The 15,990-nt window shown below is 44.2% G+C and overlaps 1 protein-coding gene and 1 long non-coding RNA gene across 2 annotated transcripts; one reads left to right on the top strand and one right to left on the bottom strand.

Annotated features, from left to right (window-relative positions):
- Positions 1–4,616: 4,616 nt before the first annotated feature.
- LOC115163223 (thiamine transporter 2) lies at positions 4,617–9,208 on the bottom strand. Its single transcript, XM_029714924.1, has 5 exons — positions 8,901–9,208; positions 6,589–7,408; positions 5,359–5,551; positions 5,076–5,217; positions 4,617–4,905 (listed from the first exon to the last, which is right to left on the bottom strand). Exons 1-5 carry the CDS (start codon positions 9,048–9,050, stop codon positions 4,729–4,731), a joined length of 1,482 nt encoding a protein of 493 aa, XP_029570784.1. The 5' UTR covers positions 9,051–9,208; the 3' UTR covers positions 4,617–4,728.
- A 177-nt stretch (positions 9,209–9,385) lies between these two features.
- Positions 9,386–15,690, top strand: LOC115163221 (uncharacterized). Its single transcript, XR_003869703.1, has 3 exons — positions 9,386–9,563; positions 9,884–9,956; positions 15,258–15,690. It is a non-coding gene; the product is annotated as an uncharacterized LOC115163221 (long non-coding RNA).
- The last annotated feature ends 300 nt before the right edge of the window (positions 15,691–15,990 follow it).

Raw genomic sequence — 15,990 nt, 5'->3', positions numbered from 1 at the left:
TGATCAATGGAAACAGGATGAACCTGTGTTCAATTTCGAGTCTCAAGGCAAGGGTCTGAATACTTATATAAATAAGGTATTTCTGTTTTTAATTTGTAATACATTTGCAAAAAAAATACCTATTTTCGCTTCATCATTATGGGGTATTGTGTGTAGTTTGATGAGGAAAAACAGTTTAATCCATTTTAAAATAAGGCTGTAACGTAACAAATTGTGGAAAAAGTCAAGGGATCTGAGTACTTTCCGAATGCACTGTGGATCTGTCTACACAACCAATGGTGTGGGATGTGGACTCATTTGGATGAAAACACCTGATAAACTTTGATTTAGGAGTGTAATGTCCCTATAATGTGTCCCTTTAATATATTACCGTCAAAAGGGATTTTTGAAATGTGACATAAGGCATATTGTTCTTCAGACGGCAGTACTCACATGGCTATGGTAATAAGCAGCATTGTAGAGGCACTTGAAGACAATGTAGCCAGCATAGCAGGCCCAGATGTTGGCTGTGAATGTCATGGTGAAAAGGGCTGCAGCTCCCTGGGCAGAGAATGAACCCAGAGCCAACTCTCCCCACTGGGCCCAATCCACCTGGGTGAAACCAATATCATAGGCTGTCGCTGCCCCTGCAAGGAACACACAGTGGTCTGAGCAGTAACATTTTACATGACGTTGCTATCTACCTTTGTAAGGTGTTAGACTGTTGATGATGATTGATTATTAATGCCTGACAAGCATCTACAAAAAAACAGACTCATGTGTCAGTGCTAGAGGTGTCACTACAGTCCCTGGTTCGAATCCATGCTGCATCACATCCGGCCATGATTGGGAGTCCCATAGGGCGGCGCACAATTGGCCCAGCGTCGTCCGAGTTTGGCCGATGTAGGCGTCATTGTAATATAAGAATTTGTTCTTAACTGACTTGCCTAGTTAAATAAAGGTTAAATAAAAAAAATTACGCCTAGAGAAAAAACCCCGGTCCCTCAGCCTATGCCTTCAGCAGCTAAATGGAGTACAGACTGTGTAAGATAGAGCCCGAGGACATATCTAAGAGATATAAATGGGGATGGCGTCGACCGCAACGCTGCTGTACAAATATCATCGACCTCCACACCCCTTAAACGGCAAGCGGAGGCTGCATCTCCACGTGAGGAGTGGCCCGTGATGCCCAAAGGCAAGGAACGCCCTTCAGTTGGATAGGCTCTCTCAATGCAAAGCCAGTGAGACAAACGCTGCTTAGAAAGTGGCCTGCCAAGCGCAGCCGCGCCATAGCACACATACAGCTGAAGCGATGACCGAATTCCACATAAAGTGTGAACTCAACACAGATGATGGAACTGTACCTCTCTGGCCCCTTCATGTGGAGGAAGGGAAAAAGCCCATAGCTCCAGGATCTGCGATCTGCCTTTAATAGTGAGACAGTCAGGTCATGTCGACAGAGCGCACAGATCACTGACAGATTTGGAAGAGTTCGAAGCCAGTAGTAATGCTGTCTTCATTGACTTCAATGGAATCTGGGCCAATGGCTCGAATGGCGGCTTACAATAGAGCTCTGCTACCCAACGGCCCCGACGTCATACATTGAGTTAGTGCTGTGTAGGGCCTGATTTTTCATCAATAAGAAGGGTGTGGGCAGGGCTCGGGTATCACTAAATTGATCACTAATGTTTTGAAGCTGAGCCATTTACGCATTCTCTGCTGCGCAGAACAGTAATATCTGACTAAGATCATAACATGGTGTCAGACGTGCTTCAACCTCATCAAATATAAGACAGGAGAGATTATTTCACAGAAAAAATAATGTTCCTTGAGTTTTGTCGGAATTTAGTGACAAAGTAACAAACCGCTAACTGCTTTCTCATGTCTCTTCGTTGAGCTGCCCAAGCAGAACCGTTGCTATGGATACTCAGACTCAGAGCCACTGTAACGATTGTCGTCGTGAGACGAGGAAGCGGACCAAAACGCAGCTGGGAGCGAATACATGTTTATTTAACACACTAGAATTAAACATGTACACAAAATCAAGGAAAAACTGCCAATACGTTACGTGCTCAAATAACGAGACAACAACCCACAAACATCGTGGGGGAAAAGGAACTTAAATGTGATTCCCAATCAGACTTCACAAGCGACAGCTGTCTGATTGGGAAATCACCCCCGAGCCCAACATAGAAATAAAACACAAAGAAAGGCTATAACCAAAACATAGAAAATAAAGCATAGAAATGCCACACCCTGACCAAAATAGCAGAGTTCACCTGGTCAGGGCGTGACAGCCACCATGAGTAGAGCGCATGCAGAGCGAGCTGCGTGCAGGGAGCGAGTGACTGGTAGAAAGGAGCAGCTAATGGATTTACTAACTTATTACTAATGGTTATTTTAGATTTCAGGCAGGACCGGGCCTTAAATTTGGCAGAAGCTATCGGGGCCACTATAGGGTAGCGCCTGAACATTGCGAGCATGTGTAGGGTTTAAAATTTTGCTTACAAAGCTTCTCAAGCACCAAGGCCAAATCCCACTGTGGAGCCGGGGCTAGGGCCACAGACATGAGCCGCCATGTCCCTAACAGAAAATATTTTACGAGGGGTTGGCTAAAAACAGACACCCCGCCAAATCCCTTATAACAGGCAAAAAGACTTTATGGTGGACAGCGAACGTTGTCTGTCAAAGAGAAATTGCAGAAAAAAAGAGAACTCTCTCCATCCGGCAACACATAGGGTTGATGGTTTTACTGTCGCACCAGCATGTGAATAATTTTGGGGTGCAGACGCCACTCTTCGTCCCGATGACCCTCTCGGGACTGAGGTCTGCTCCTTCGTTGAGGTGGCCTGGAATGTGTAGTGATGTCAACAGGCGTAGGTGCTCGTGAGCCCACAACCACAGTGCCTCTGCCAAGAGGTGAAGCGCAGGAGACCAAACTCCTCCCTGGTGGTTGATGTAGGCCACCGCAGTTCGATTGTCTGGCCAGACCAACACATTGCAGTACCAGCTCCAGGAGGTTGATGTGACACTCCAATGGAGGCCCCACATCTCCCACCGCCAGAGTCTGAGATGTCCTGCTCCATCCAGCCAGAGATGCGTCTGGGATGTGCGAGGACACTCTGCCCATCGGGACGCCAATAGTTCAGAAGGTCTAAGAGAGTGGAGAACTACTAACAGATGACAACGATGACGCACAGGTTCTAGTTGTAGCTTGGTGAACCACTCCTGTAGCCTGCGCATGTGCCGGACCCCAGTGGGACCACAGTGTGGGCAGACTGCCTGAGCCCTAGAAGGGACAGTACTGAGTGCGCTGTCACCATGTGTTGGATGATACCGACTGAGGGCCAATAGAATCACAGATGTTCGAGGATCCGAATGTTGTGCCGTCATGTTCGCAGTGTAAAACTGGAGACCCAGATCAACAATCCGCTGTTCACAGCGAAACCCAGGTGTGTGAAATGCGTCACAAGCCAGGCCGTGTGTGCTATCGCCAGCTCTACTAACGGGGCGAGAACCAACAGGTCGTCCAAGTAGGTCAGAATCCTGAGTTCTTGGTGACGTAGAGGCTCTATAGCCACCTCCATTGATTTGGAAAAGGTACGAGGTGCTAGGTCATACCTAAAGGCACCCTTGTGTACTCATACGCTACTTCCCTGGAAGGCAAAGAGTAGAAACCTCCTGTGACACGGAAGCACCGGCACATAGAAGTGTGCTTCCTTCAGGTCGATGCTCATGCTGAAGTTTTTTGTGTCCATGCGAGAAAAGTCTGTTTGGCTACGCTCTTGTTCAGGACACGTAAATCCAAAATCAAATTCATGAGAAAGTTGGGCGATAAAAGCCCTTTTTTCCTCTGCTCTGGAGGAACTACTGTAATCGCCTCCTTTGCCAGGAGTTCTGCAATCTCTTTGTTCAGAGCTGCAACCTTCTCTGGAGAAGGTTCCACGATCACTGCAAAGGGTGGAGGGGTACGCCTCAACTTCCAACTAGCCAGGTGGGCAGAGTACTCAAAATAATGCTGTGAAAGCGGGACAGCGCGAAGCTGAGGAGACTGATAAAGTTGTAAAGGCACGAATACACACTGAAGGAAATCGTTACACCCCTCTAAAGATAGTATAAGAGCATGAATACAATGCATTTAAATGTTTGTCCTGTAGCCTACTGTACCTGTTCCACCATCAGGTTTTTGTTTGGACCAGTCAGGTAAGGGTAGATGAAGGGTACAAGAGGTTTCACTGTACCGAAGAACCCATAGATGCACAGCAGAGTTGTGGGATAGCCCCATCCTTCCCTCCACCGCTTCACAGCCTCCATCCTCACAGATCCACAAACAGCGATAGCCACTATTATCAACCACACATGTTTTTATACTTTATACAAAAAGCAGGTTTATCGCTTTACCTGCTCAGGTTAGTCTGCTCTCACACACTTCCCTTAATCCAGCCTGAATCTAGTCCCCATATGGAAGTCACCTTGGTGTGTTTGTGTAATCACTGAGCTCAGTCTGTCAATCAACAACCTGCTCAATAAATGTATGCAATAACTAAAACATTAGTGTAAATTTAACATGGCCATGCCTATCAGTTGAAAACCCCTTATCTTTTGGATGACTTAAAGAGAAGTTGGACAAAACAATGCTTAGGCAACATTTTGTTTTATTTTTATTATAAATACAAGTATGTAACACCATGCCATTACATTTTAGGGTGAACCCCTGAAGACGCCTTGCCCCCCTCAGTCTCTGATAGACTACTGTCTGTGGTCAGAACAGAACCGGTCTGAGGAGGGCATCTCCACTTTGGGTTCTTCTTTCTGCTCCTGGTCCATTGCCTGTTTAGGGCGGCAGTGGTGTGCACAGGCTGTGTACATCCCTCGGATCAGGAAAAGCACAGATATTGCGGCATAGTAGCTGCCATAGATGATGAACTGGAGAAAGGGAAATTAAACTTTGGTTTTATTAGAGGGGTCAAGAACAGTAACAATGCAGTAATAATTTGCCACCAGGTGTCAATGTCTCTTCACTTTTGATAACTTGTGCAGTGATCAGTTAAAGGAATGGACAATGCCCTGTCTAGCTCTGGATTGTGTAACCATACCTGTGTGATAATGTCTAACCCCAGTGCAGTTTCATCAACAACGATGGCTGTGAGAATGGTCTGCAGCAAGAGGGCGACAAAAGTGTTGACTCCGAACGTTAGAGCATAGCATGCCATGGAAAGGTTGGATGCAATCTGAAATCTGTAATGACAAAACAGATAACACTATGTACTGAATATTTTCATTGTGCATTTCTGATGAATGTCTATAGGATGCATGGAAGGTATATGAAATAAATATAGCAGAGCACAATGAAGTATGGCCTACAGAGTATTCACTTACGTAGTGATGGTGATCAGCAGCATGTAGGAGGCCTTGAAGATGACATAGCCAGCATAGCTTGCCCAAATGTTGCTGGTGAGCCCAATCAGAAACACGGCCCCTGCCCCCACCGCAGAGAACACCCCCAGTGACAACTCCCCCCAGACATCCCAGGTCACCTTTACATGACCCACACAGAAGGCTGCGGCTGCACCTATAGAACAGGGATGGGACAATAGTGGATGATTTCCTTTTTAGATCCTGAGTAAATACTTTTAAACTATTTAAATACTTGTAAACTGCATCCTTCCTCCCTTCCTTGAAGCAATCACTGATCCAACGCTGTTGGCTGGATTAAAACATAGGATTCAATACATGGCTTTCATCAATCAATCAATCAAATGCATTTACAAAGCCCTTTTTACATCATCAATTGTCACGAAGTGCTTATACAGAAACCCACCCTAAAACCCCCAAAGGCCAAGCAATGCAGATGTAGAAGCATGGTGGCTGGGAAAAACTCCCAAGAAAGGCCGGGAACCTAGGAAGAAACCTACAGAGGAACCAGGCTCTAGGGGTGGCCACTCATCTTCTGGCTGTGCCGGGTGGAGATTATAAGAGAACGATCCAGTCATATCAGATCAGTCATTACCCCAAGCAAGGATGGATGCTTTCAAATTGGAACAGGACCCTCATCGTATTCCTAAGGGGGAAGTGTTCCTACCATAATTTATCAGGACAGTATAACGTCTCTATCCCTGAACACATAGGACAGAGGACAGGGCTTTGATTTAATTAAAGTGATACTTCAGGATATTGGCAGTGAGGCCCTTGATCTACTGCCAGGGTCCGATTGACTTGTTCTGATAAGTCACTATCTCTCAAACCCGAGCTATCAGCAATAATCAGAGAAATCGTTACCCAAGTTATCGCCTTAATTGAAGCAATTACTCTTCTCTGCGTGCAGAGCCCAACTTGGACCAAAGCGAAGATGACCATGGAACTACTTTGCCTTAAGCCCATCGAAACAAATTACCCATTTAATCATGGACCACATATAAATCATATTGTGAGACCAACATTCAGCTGCGTTCTGGAATTTTATTAGTATATTTTTATTTAGTAATAAAATAAATATTAGCATTGCAACATTTTATCTGAATATAAAATTCACCAACCGGTAAACCCCAAAGCACAGCTACTCCACTGAACGCACACGCACACACACACACAGTTCTGAGATTGTCTTACCTACTACTGCGCAGATGGCCTCGACCCCTCCATTGTAGACAGAGGAGGTGCTGGATGGCTCTATGTGGTCCCACATCAGCTGGATGTAGTTGAACACCTGGCCGTAGCCGGCCATGGCTAGAGCCCACCACAGAGACCAGTAGACCAGCTTCCTAGAGGAGTAGGACTCTCTGAAGCTGCTCAAGAGCAGCCTGCCAGCATAGACCACATTATGCAGGCTGCACCAGCCAGTACTATCCCCGGCACCCTGGGTCCTACCCGACCCAGCACCATCCTCCACGGCCTCCTCTGCCTCCTGGGCCTCCTCCACTGCACTCACTTCCTCCTCCACCTGGTCCTTGGCGCTCAGGCCCAGGGCAGCCTTCTCCCCCCTGAAGAACATCCCCTGCTGGGGCATGGGTAGCCAGATGGAGATGAGGAACGCAATGCTGAGAATCCCCAGGGAGATAGCATTGAGGTAGAAGTAGTCCAGCCCTGCCAGGGAGACCAGCATCTGGCCTATGGTGGCCCCTAGGGTGGAGCCTGTCAGCATGGCACTGCGGAGGTAGCCGGTGGCCCGCTGGTACCTCTCCGGAGGGATCACGCTGTAGATGTAGGAGAAGTAGGCCACCTCCGTGGAGGTCACCACGGCATAGTTGAACTGCAGGAAGGTCATGGCGGTCAGGCCGGGGGCGAAGCAGAGCAGGACATAGTTGGTGACCAGGAAGAGGCCCTGGACCATGATCACCGGCTTGTACCTCAGGAAGTCTGTCAGCAGGAAGACGGGGAAGAGGACGGCCAGGTAGGAGTACGTCCAGATGGGGAACAGGTAGTTGGTCACCTGAGGAGGCACAGGGAGAGGAGTGATTAATGTATTACTAGATCTATTCAATATGCACAGAGATACTGAATAGTCCTACCTGTCGTCTATATGAAGCAAAAGCCCACTACATAGCCCACTGTATACAGTAACCTGAGGATACACTGTATATACAAAAGTATGTGGACACCCACATGTGGACACCCAAATGAGTGGATTTGGCTATTTCAGCCACATCCATTGCTGATAGGTGTATAAAATCGAACACACAGCCATGCAATCTCCATGGACAAACATTGGCAGTAGAATGGCCTTACTGAAGTGCTCAGTGACTTTCAACGTGGCACTATCATAGGATGTCACCTTTCCAACAAGTCAGCTCGTCAAATTTCTGCCCTGCTAGAGCTGCCCCGGTCACCTGTAAGTGCTGTTATTGTGAAATGTCTCGGAGCAGCAGCGGCTCAGCCGCGAGGTGGTAGGCCACACAAGCACACAGAATGGGACCGCCGGGTGCTGAAGCGTGTAGCGCGTAAAAATCATCTGTCCTCGGTTGCAACACTTACTACTGAGTTCCGAACTGCCTCTAGAAGCAACGTAAGCACAATAACTGTTAGTCGGGAGCTTCATGAAATGGGTTTCCATGGCAGAGCAGCCGCACACAAGCCTAAGATCACCATGCGCAATGCTAAGCATCGGCTGCAGTGGTGTAAAGCTTGGCGCCATTGGACTCTGAAGCAGTGGAAACGCGTTCTCTGGAGTGATGAATCACGCTTCACCATCTGGCAGTCCGACGGACACATTTAGGTTTGGAGGTTACCAGGAAAACGCTACCTGCCTGAATGCATAGTGCCAACTGTAAAGTTTGGTAGAGGAAGAATAATGGTCTGGGGCTGTTTTTCATGGTTTGGGCTAGGCCCCTTAGTTCCAGCAAAGGGAAATCTTAACTCTACAGCATACAATGACATTCTATACGATTTTGTGCTTCTAACTTTGTGGCAACAGTTTGATAGAAGGCCCTTTCCTGTTTCAGCATGGCAATACCACCGTGCACAAAGCAAGGTCCATAAAGAAATGGTTTGTCGAGATCGGTGTGGAAGAACTTGACTGGCCTGCACAGAGCCCTGACCTCAACCCCATCAAACACCTTTGGGATGAATTGGAATCCCGATTGTGAGCCAGGCCTAATCGCCCAACATCAGTGCCCAACCTCACTAATGCTCTTGTGGCTGAATGGAAGCAAGTCCCTGCAGCAATGTTCCAACATCTAGAGGAATGCCTTCCCAGAAGAGTGGAGGCTGTTATAGCAGCAAAGGGGGGACCAACTCTATATTAATACCCATGATTTTGGAATGAGATGTTCGACGAGTAGGTGTCCACATACTTTTGGTAATGTAGTGTATTTCATTCTATCGTTATAGTGTGCATCATTTACTTTCTTATCACAAACTTGTTAACAAATCCATTCAAAACTGTTCATGTGTAGCATACAGCTCTCTGCTGCTGGTTACTTTACCACTTCCTCTGAGATGTTCTTGTATGGTCCAATAAGGTAGGGTGTTAGGAAGGGCTCAGCTGGTCTGCAGTTGGCAAAGAACCCATAGAGCGACAAAACGGCTGTGGGAAACACCCAGTCAGTGGACTTCAGCTTGGCCCAGGAACCCATCCTGGTAGGCTACCCCTTATGTCCCCCTCACACACACTACTTCTGGGTCTGAGTCCTGTGTACCACTGAGATCTGTTGGCAGTAGGCAGCAGTAGGTCACTTGGCCAAGTCCTTGTCGGGGAAATGTATGAATTTAGTCTGTCTATGAACTACATGTGCATAACTGAGAAGGCAAGTTTATATGAGGGAGACTTTGAGCTATTGGGAAATAGTCCCACTGATGGTAAAATGAAAGCTTATGTCAGCCTCAGTTATCATGACACTGAGTTTACCACATTTTTCTAGTCTCTATTGTTGACTTTATGTACATGTTTTGTGCACAGTTATGGAACAAGTTCTGTCTTTTTTGAACAAATTAGTTGTGGGTGAGTTGTGTGTTTCAGTCCATCTGCACATGCATCCTGGCCGAGCTCCAACTAGTCTGTCGCCATAACAATGCTTTGTTTACAAGGGATTTCTGCTGGAGGAGCGAAATTAAACTCAAACGATTCTTTCTCAGATATTATCCACCAGGTAATGAATATGTTGTTGATGATGCTAAAATACTTGATAATTAAGATACTAATGAATGTTTGGACAAGTACATAGCTAATTATTTGTACCATTTTGTGCAACTACACAGACACTTTAACAGTAGTGATGATCTGACCTAGAGCTAACTGGCTAGGCTAGCCCAGAGCCATAACCTTAGGTCTCTGTGCTAGCCAGACCAGTTAGCTGTAACAGCAATTTAATGCATGGCACACAAGTTGAAGTTACAAGTAGGCCTAAAGCAACTTGTATCTCACAATTGGTCTGGTTTTGAATATTGAATTGATGCCTTTCGTTCACAGGTATCATCCTGGAATATGAAAAAGGAGGAGCTCTGATGACTAAATCCATTGATTTGTTGGATTTGTCTCCAGTGTGAGTAGACAATAGTACAATTCATGTTCATTAATAAGATGCTGTATTAGTGATCATGCCAACTTTTGAAGAAAGCTTGGAGTGAGATTTGCTATGTGAATTTCATTGCCCTCTGGCACAACTCCTAGATTGTACTGTTTCATGGCTCATTTCCTGCAATTCTACGTATTTTGACATAGCTTAGGCCTATGACCAAATAAAAAAATAAAAAACACAGGTCAGCTGTATTCAGAATGTTTTGAACATTACTTGAACACTCAAAATTTGACGACTTTGTGGGGGATGACATTTTTTAGGTGGTTTGACACTTCATTCATTCAGACAGCAATGAAATGAGAAAGGGAGACAGGCAAATGATAGAAACAGTGGGAAGGTTGGAAGCACGGATTGATCCCTGTTCTCAGGTAGAAAGTTGTATGCAACACTTGCCGGGGAGTGTTACCACTAGGGCTGTTACGGTGATCGTATTACCACCACACCGGCAGTCACGAGTCATGACGGCAGCCAAATTCCATTTGACCGTTTTGACATGGTAATAGGCTTCTCCAATCTCTGATGCTGCTGATGGTCATTAGTAGCCTACCAAACTTGCTAACTGCCTTGTACTCAGCACTCTATTGTCCCTCTAATCACTATGACTTCAATGCAAATGTTATCGAAAATCTAATCACATTTCATGAGAGCCCATGAGCTCATGTTGCGCAACAATTCTATAGGCTATGAAGTTGAGTGAGAAAACAGAGTTTCTCAACTTTCCTAACATTAAGCACATTGCTTCTCTTTACAATTAAACTGGAAAAAGTTTCCTCCATTCACAGGAGGTTGGTGGCACCTTAATTTGGGAGGACGGGCTCGTGGTAATGGCTGGAGTGGTATGAGGGAAATGGTATCAAATACATCAAACACATGGTTTGATGCCCTTCCATTTGCTCCATTCCAGTCATTATTATGAGCTCCCCTCAGCAGCCTCCACTGCCTCCATTCGCTATTTAAGTGCATAGATTACGTTTTTTCCCCCTACCCCTGTTATGAGACAGGTGCATGACAATCGTCCATTCTAAATCAAAACAAATGTCACACTTATATTATTTAGTATATGCAGGGTTGGGTAAATTACTTTCTAAATGAAATCCGTTACAGTTGCAAGATACCTGTCCAAAATTGTAATCAGTAACGTAACTTTTGGATTACCCAAACTCAGTACCGTAATCTGATTACATTCTGTTACTTTTAGATTACTTTCCCCTTAACAGTATTAGAAGAAGACAAAAATGTATGTTACCAATTGAACAACATCTATTGCAGGATAAATCAATGTTCAAGTTTATTTAGCTGGCCATATATGGATGTTCAATTTTACTTTATGGGTTGGTCATGTAGGCTTCTTCTAACCCATCACTTTCTACTACATATAATAATACAATTAAATTATATCTGTACATTAAAAACCAAAGTCTATCAGAATTCCAGTCATTCCAATAAATGTTATACACCTTGATCTTCAAGAATAAGACTTGGAAATATGGAAGTATAGATTAGCCAAATTGTTTTAGCTGAGCATGGCCCCAAAACTAAGGACTTATTAGCCAGCCCAACTGTCTGGTTTATGATTTTGTTGTCATGGAGGACTGATTGGGCTCATTGATTCTAGTTGAAAAATAAAGTATGTGCTCATGGAATGGCATACTTTGCCAAGAGTGTGCAAAGCTTTCATCAAGGCACAGGGTGGCTACTTTGAAGAATCTAAAATATATTTTGATTTGTTGGTTACTACATGATTCCTTATGTGTCATTTCATAGTTTTGATGTCTTCACTATTATTATTATACAATGAAGAATATAGTAAAAATAAATAAAAACCCTTGAATGAGTAGGTGTGTCCAAACTTTTGACTGGCACTGTATATATAATGTATAGGTCCAAAAATAGATGTAGCAACTACAGATTGCCCCTTTAAGTCTATCAAAAGTGTGTACGTTTGAGCATGTGTCCATTAGACCTATGGATTTATTTATTTTATCAGCATGAATTAAATTGAGCAATAAAAGCCCCACTTCTATTCCACAGGCTTGGATCAGCACTCAGCAGCTGTTGCAAGAGCACATTTTTCACTTGCATGTCAACTGGTTTCAAAAACAATGATTGATAGGCAGTTTAAACTTCTTGAATTCAACCATTATTGGGTTCAAATACACATTTAGATTTGTGAACAGCTATTCACAACAACCACAATCCGTAAGGAGCAAATAGCTAAATGAGAGAGCAGCAGCGTGGTTCACATCAACATGCTAATATTATGTAGATATCAATAATAAGTGATATCTGTATCGCCGTAGACTACACCACTACTGTCATTCTTACCTCCAAGCGTTTATTCAAGTTGGATAATCATTGGATGCCGACAGTGTTGTGGTTTGTTTCCTCGTTCCTTGTCAATCATTGGCTCATTGGTGAAATTAGCATTATGACAACAATATCTTTAATTAAATCATTAAAAAACTTTTATTAATGCAATTGCAGACAGAAGTTGACAACAGGAACATAACGCATGTTTCCGAGTATGTTCTGCAAAATATAAAAGGTCCCAAGTTATTTTATTAAACCTGAAGTCCAGCCCTTGTGATGTCACTGCACACATAATTACCTTCTACTCTTCAGACCAAGACCATGCATACACTGCTATAGAAACTTGCAAGAGAGATAAAATAGTTCCGGTGTTTTCTAAGGTCTAGGCAATAAATATCCACTCCCCAAAGTTGATTTATTGTGGAACGTCTGACTAGTCTCTTATTTCCTACACTCCCCTGCAGAGTTCTGTCTCAGTCACACGTTTCTCAGAGGGTCTCTTTATAAGAGGCAGAGAGACGAGAAAACAACTGTGGAACAATACTAAACTTCTATAATGAATATATACATTGTTACAGTGAGGGAAAAAAGTATTTGATCCCCTGCTGATTTTGTACGTGTGCCCACTGACAAAGAAATGATCAGTCTATAATTTTAATGGTAGGTTTATTTGAACAGTGAGAGACAGAATAACAACCAAAAAATCCTGAAAAAACGCATGTCAAAAATGTTATAAATTGATTTGCATTTTAATGAGGGAAATAAGTATTTGACCCGTCTGCAAAACATGACTTAGTACTTGGTGGAAAAACTCTTGTTGGCAATCACAGAGGTCAGACGTTTCTTGTAGTTGGCCACCAGGTTTGCACACATCTCAGGAGGGATTTTGTCCCACTCCTCTTTGCAGATCTTCTCCAAGTCATTAAGGTTTTGAGGCTAACGTTTGGCAAAAAGAAAGACCCGATCACATGACGGGCATTGGCTAATGAGAATTGGGGTATGTGAGTGAGAGGTGCTTTGGATCAAGCAACCGGGAGAAGGGAATTCTAATTATTATATTCAGCTCAAGGGCGCAACGGCCACTGGCCGCAAAGGAATGGATTTTTTTAGGGGGCAAAAGGCTTGTGTTCCTAGCTCCAACAGTGCAGTATTATCTAACAATTCACAACAATGCACACAAATCTAAAGGTAAAATAATGGAATTAAGAAATATATAAATATTAGGACGTGCAATGTCAGAGTGGCATTGACTGAAATACAGTAGAATAGAGTACAGTATATACATATGAAATGAGTAAAGCATTATGCAATCATTATTAAAGTAGTGTTCCATTATTAAAGTGACCAGTGATTCCATGTCTTTGTATATGGGGCAGCAGCCTCTAAGGTGCAGAGTTGAGTAAACGGGTGGTAGCCGGCTAGTGATGACTATTTAACAGTCTGAGGGCCTTGAAATAGAAGCTATTTTTCAGGCTCTCGGTCCCAGCTTTGATACACCTATACTGACCTTGCCTTCTGGATGGTTGTGGGGTGAACAGGCCGTGGCTTGGGTGGTTGATGTCCATGATGATCTTTTTGGCCTTCCAGTGACAATGGGTGTTGTAGGTGTCCTGGAGGGCAAGCACTGTGCCCCTGGTGATAGGTTGGGCAGACCGCACCACCCTCTGGAGAGCCCTGCGGTTGCGGGCGGTGTGGTTGCGGTTGGTGCAGTTGCCGTACCAGGAGGTGATACATCCCGACTGGATGCTCTCAATTGTGCATCTGTAAAACTTTTTGAGGGTCTTAGGGGCCAAGCCAAATTTCTTCAGCCTCCTGAGGTTGAAGACGCGCTATTGCGCCTTCTTCACCACACTGTCTGTGTGGGTGGACCCTTTCAGATTGTCAGTGATGTGTACACCGAGGAACTTGAAGCAATAGTGTTCTTGCTGACATGCACAGTAATTACCCTATATTTTAGCCCATTGTTAAGAATGATAATTGTTCCACTGATCAGACTAAATAAAGTAAATAGATAATAAAATCTGCTGAAGACAAGGTGACATAAAGCTGCTCCTACACCCTAACCAAATTATTTGTATATTTATTTTTCCACTCTAGAATCAAACATGCCCTTTTTGGTTCACAATCTGTTTGACAAAATCATTTTTACAGTTACAAAAGGTCACCCTACCAAACTTTCCTGCTAAAACATACTGTATGTCTGTCTGTCTGCTGCCTTTTTGTTGTCACATCCTAAATGCCAAATACCAAACGAGGGGACTAATGCAAGTATGGATTAGATCGATTTTAGTACATACTGTCAAAAGGCTGCATTCTGCAATAGATTAATGGACGGGAGTAACAGCAACCACATTTTGTTGACAGCATTTTACATAAAACAGTGTTCCCATGCTTCTCTTTTTACAGTTTTATAAACTCAGCGGAGAACGTTCTCTTTCTCCATTCAGCTCCACTCCAATCTTGAGGGGCGTTTCTTTAAAACATGCATTCAATCCCCTTGATCCCTCACATAACTAGACCAATCATACACTTCAATGTGACGCGGTTCACAGTACTGGGGCAAGAAAGGGCAATGATAGAGGTTCCGCTCGTGATGTTAAATTGTAGGCGCTGATGCTCCGATTTCAAAACGATTTGGAGCACAGTTGAAAAGTTAATGTGATGACTATACAATAGACTAATTAGAAAAATAAAAAAGTAATGTTCAAAGCATGAGATATAAGAAGAGGGTCAAATGCGTGTCTCACGGCCAATGCGTTAGAGTTGGCAGCTCTGTATGTATGCAGTTTATTATACTAGTGCTAGTGTAGTATGATGATGATGATGATACAGGTAGAAAAACACACCCACTAGTTCTTCACAACTTCGTCACTGATCCTGCAATACAGTATGACGTCTATTCCCCTATTTTCAATGACCATGATGCATCACTCTGACACATATTTATCCATACAGGACAGACACCAAGGAGTTAATATCAGAGATCAGGAAATCGGAGCCGCTGATCACAGTATCACGCATCGAACAAGTCAAACTCTTGATCCTCAGACTGCAGGAGAAACTGGGTCAGCAGGACAACCGCAGGTTCTACCTCTTCAAGGTCAAATACAGTTTCCATCTTTCTGAGCTACCTATTTATTTCCATTAGGCTCTCTTCTTAATGATAATGTCATTGCCTGCCACATTATCATCCACCCTTGTGTGCAAGTGCACACTGGGAAAACGGTGAAGAATTTGGATGCAGCCATAGACAGCCATTAACTGGTATGACCACACTGCCAGTGAAATGGGTGTAAACAGTACAGCCATCCTGTAATTCCTCATTTGAACCCTAGATGGCAGCAGGGGGTGGGAATTGTAGAATTCAGGACTCTTCCTCAGACATTTACATTTAAGTCATTTAGCAGACGCTCTTATCCAGAGCGACTTACAAATTGGTGCATTCACCTTAAGATATCCAGTGGAACGACCACTTTACAATAGTGCATCTAAATCTTTGGGGGGGGGGGGTTAGAAGGATTACTTTATCCTATCCCAGGTATTCCTTAAAGAGGTGGGGTTTCAGGTGTCTCCGGAAGGTGGTGATTGACTCCGCTGTCCTGGCGTCGTGAGGGAGCTTGTTCCACCATTGGGGTGCCAGAGCAGCGAACAGTTTTGACAGGGCTGAGCGGGAAATGTGCTTCCTCAG

The sequence above is a fragment of the Salmo trutta genome, chromosome 26 (assembly GCF_901001165.1).
Source record: "Salmo trutta chromosome 26, fSalTru1.1, whole genome shotgun sequence".
NCBI classification, from domain to species: domain Eukaryota; kingdom Metazoa; phylum Chordata; class Actinopteri; order Salmoniformes; family Salmonidae; genus Salmo; species Salmo trutta.
Note: the sequence above shows the minus strand (reverse complement) of the source record. Positions and strands in the feature narration are given on the sequence as shown.

Excerpts from the sequence above, each read along its gene's own strand:
- LOC115163223 (XM_029714924.1), bottom strand. The coding sequence starts at position 9,050 with ATGGGTTCCTGGGCCAAGCTGAAGTCCACTGACTGGGTGTTTCCCACA. Across the intron at positions 5,218-5,358 it reads CTGCTGATCACCATCACTAC|ATTTCAGATTGCATCCAACC; the intron begins GTAAGTGAATAC and ends TTGTCATTACAG. Across the intron at positions 4,906-5,075 it reads GGTTAGACATTATCACACAG|TTCATCATCTATGGCAGCTA; the intron begins GTATGGTTACAC and ends CCCTTTCTCCAG.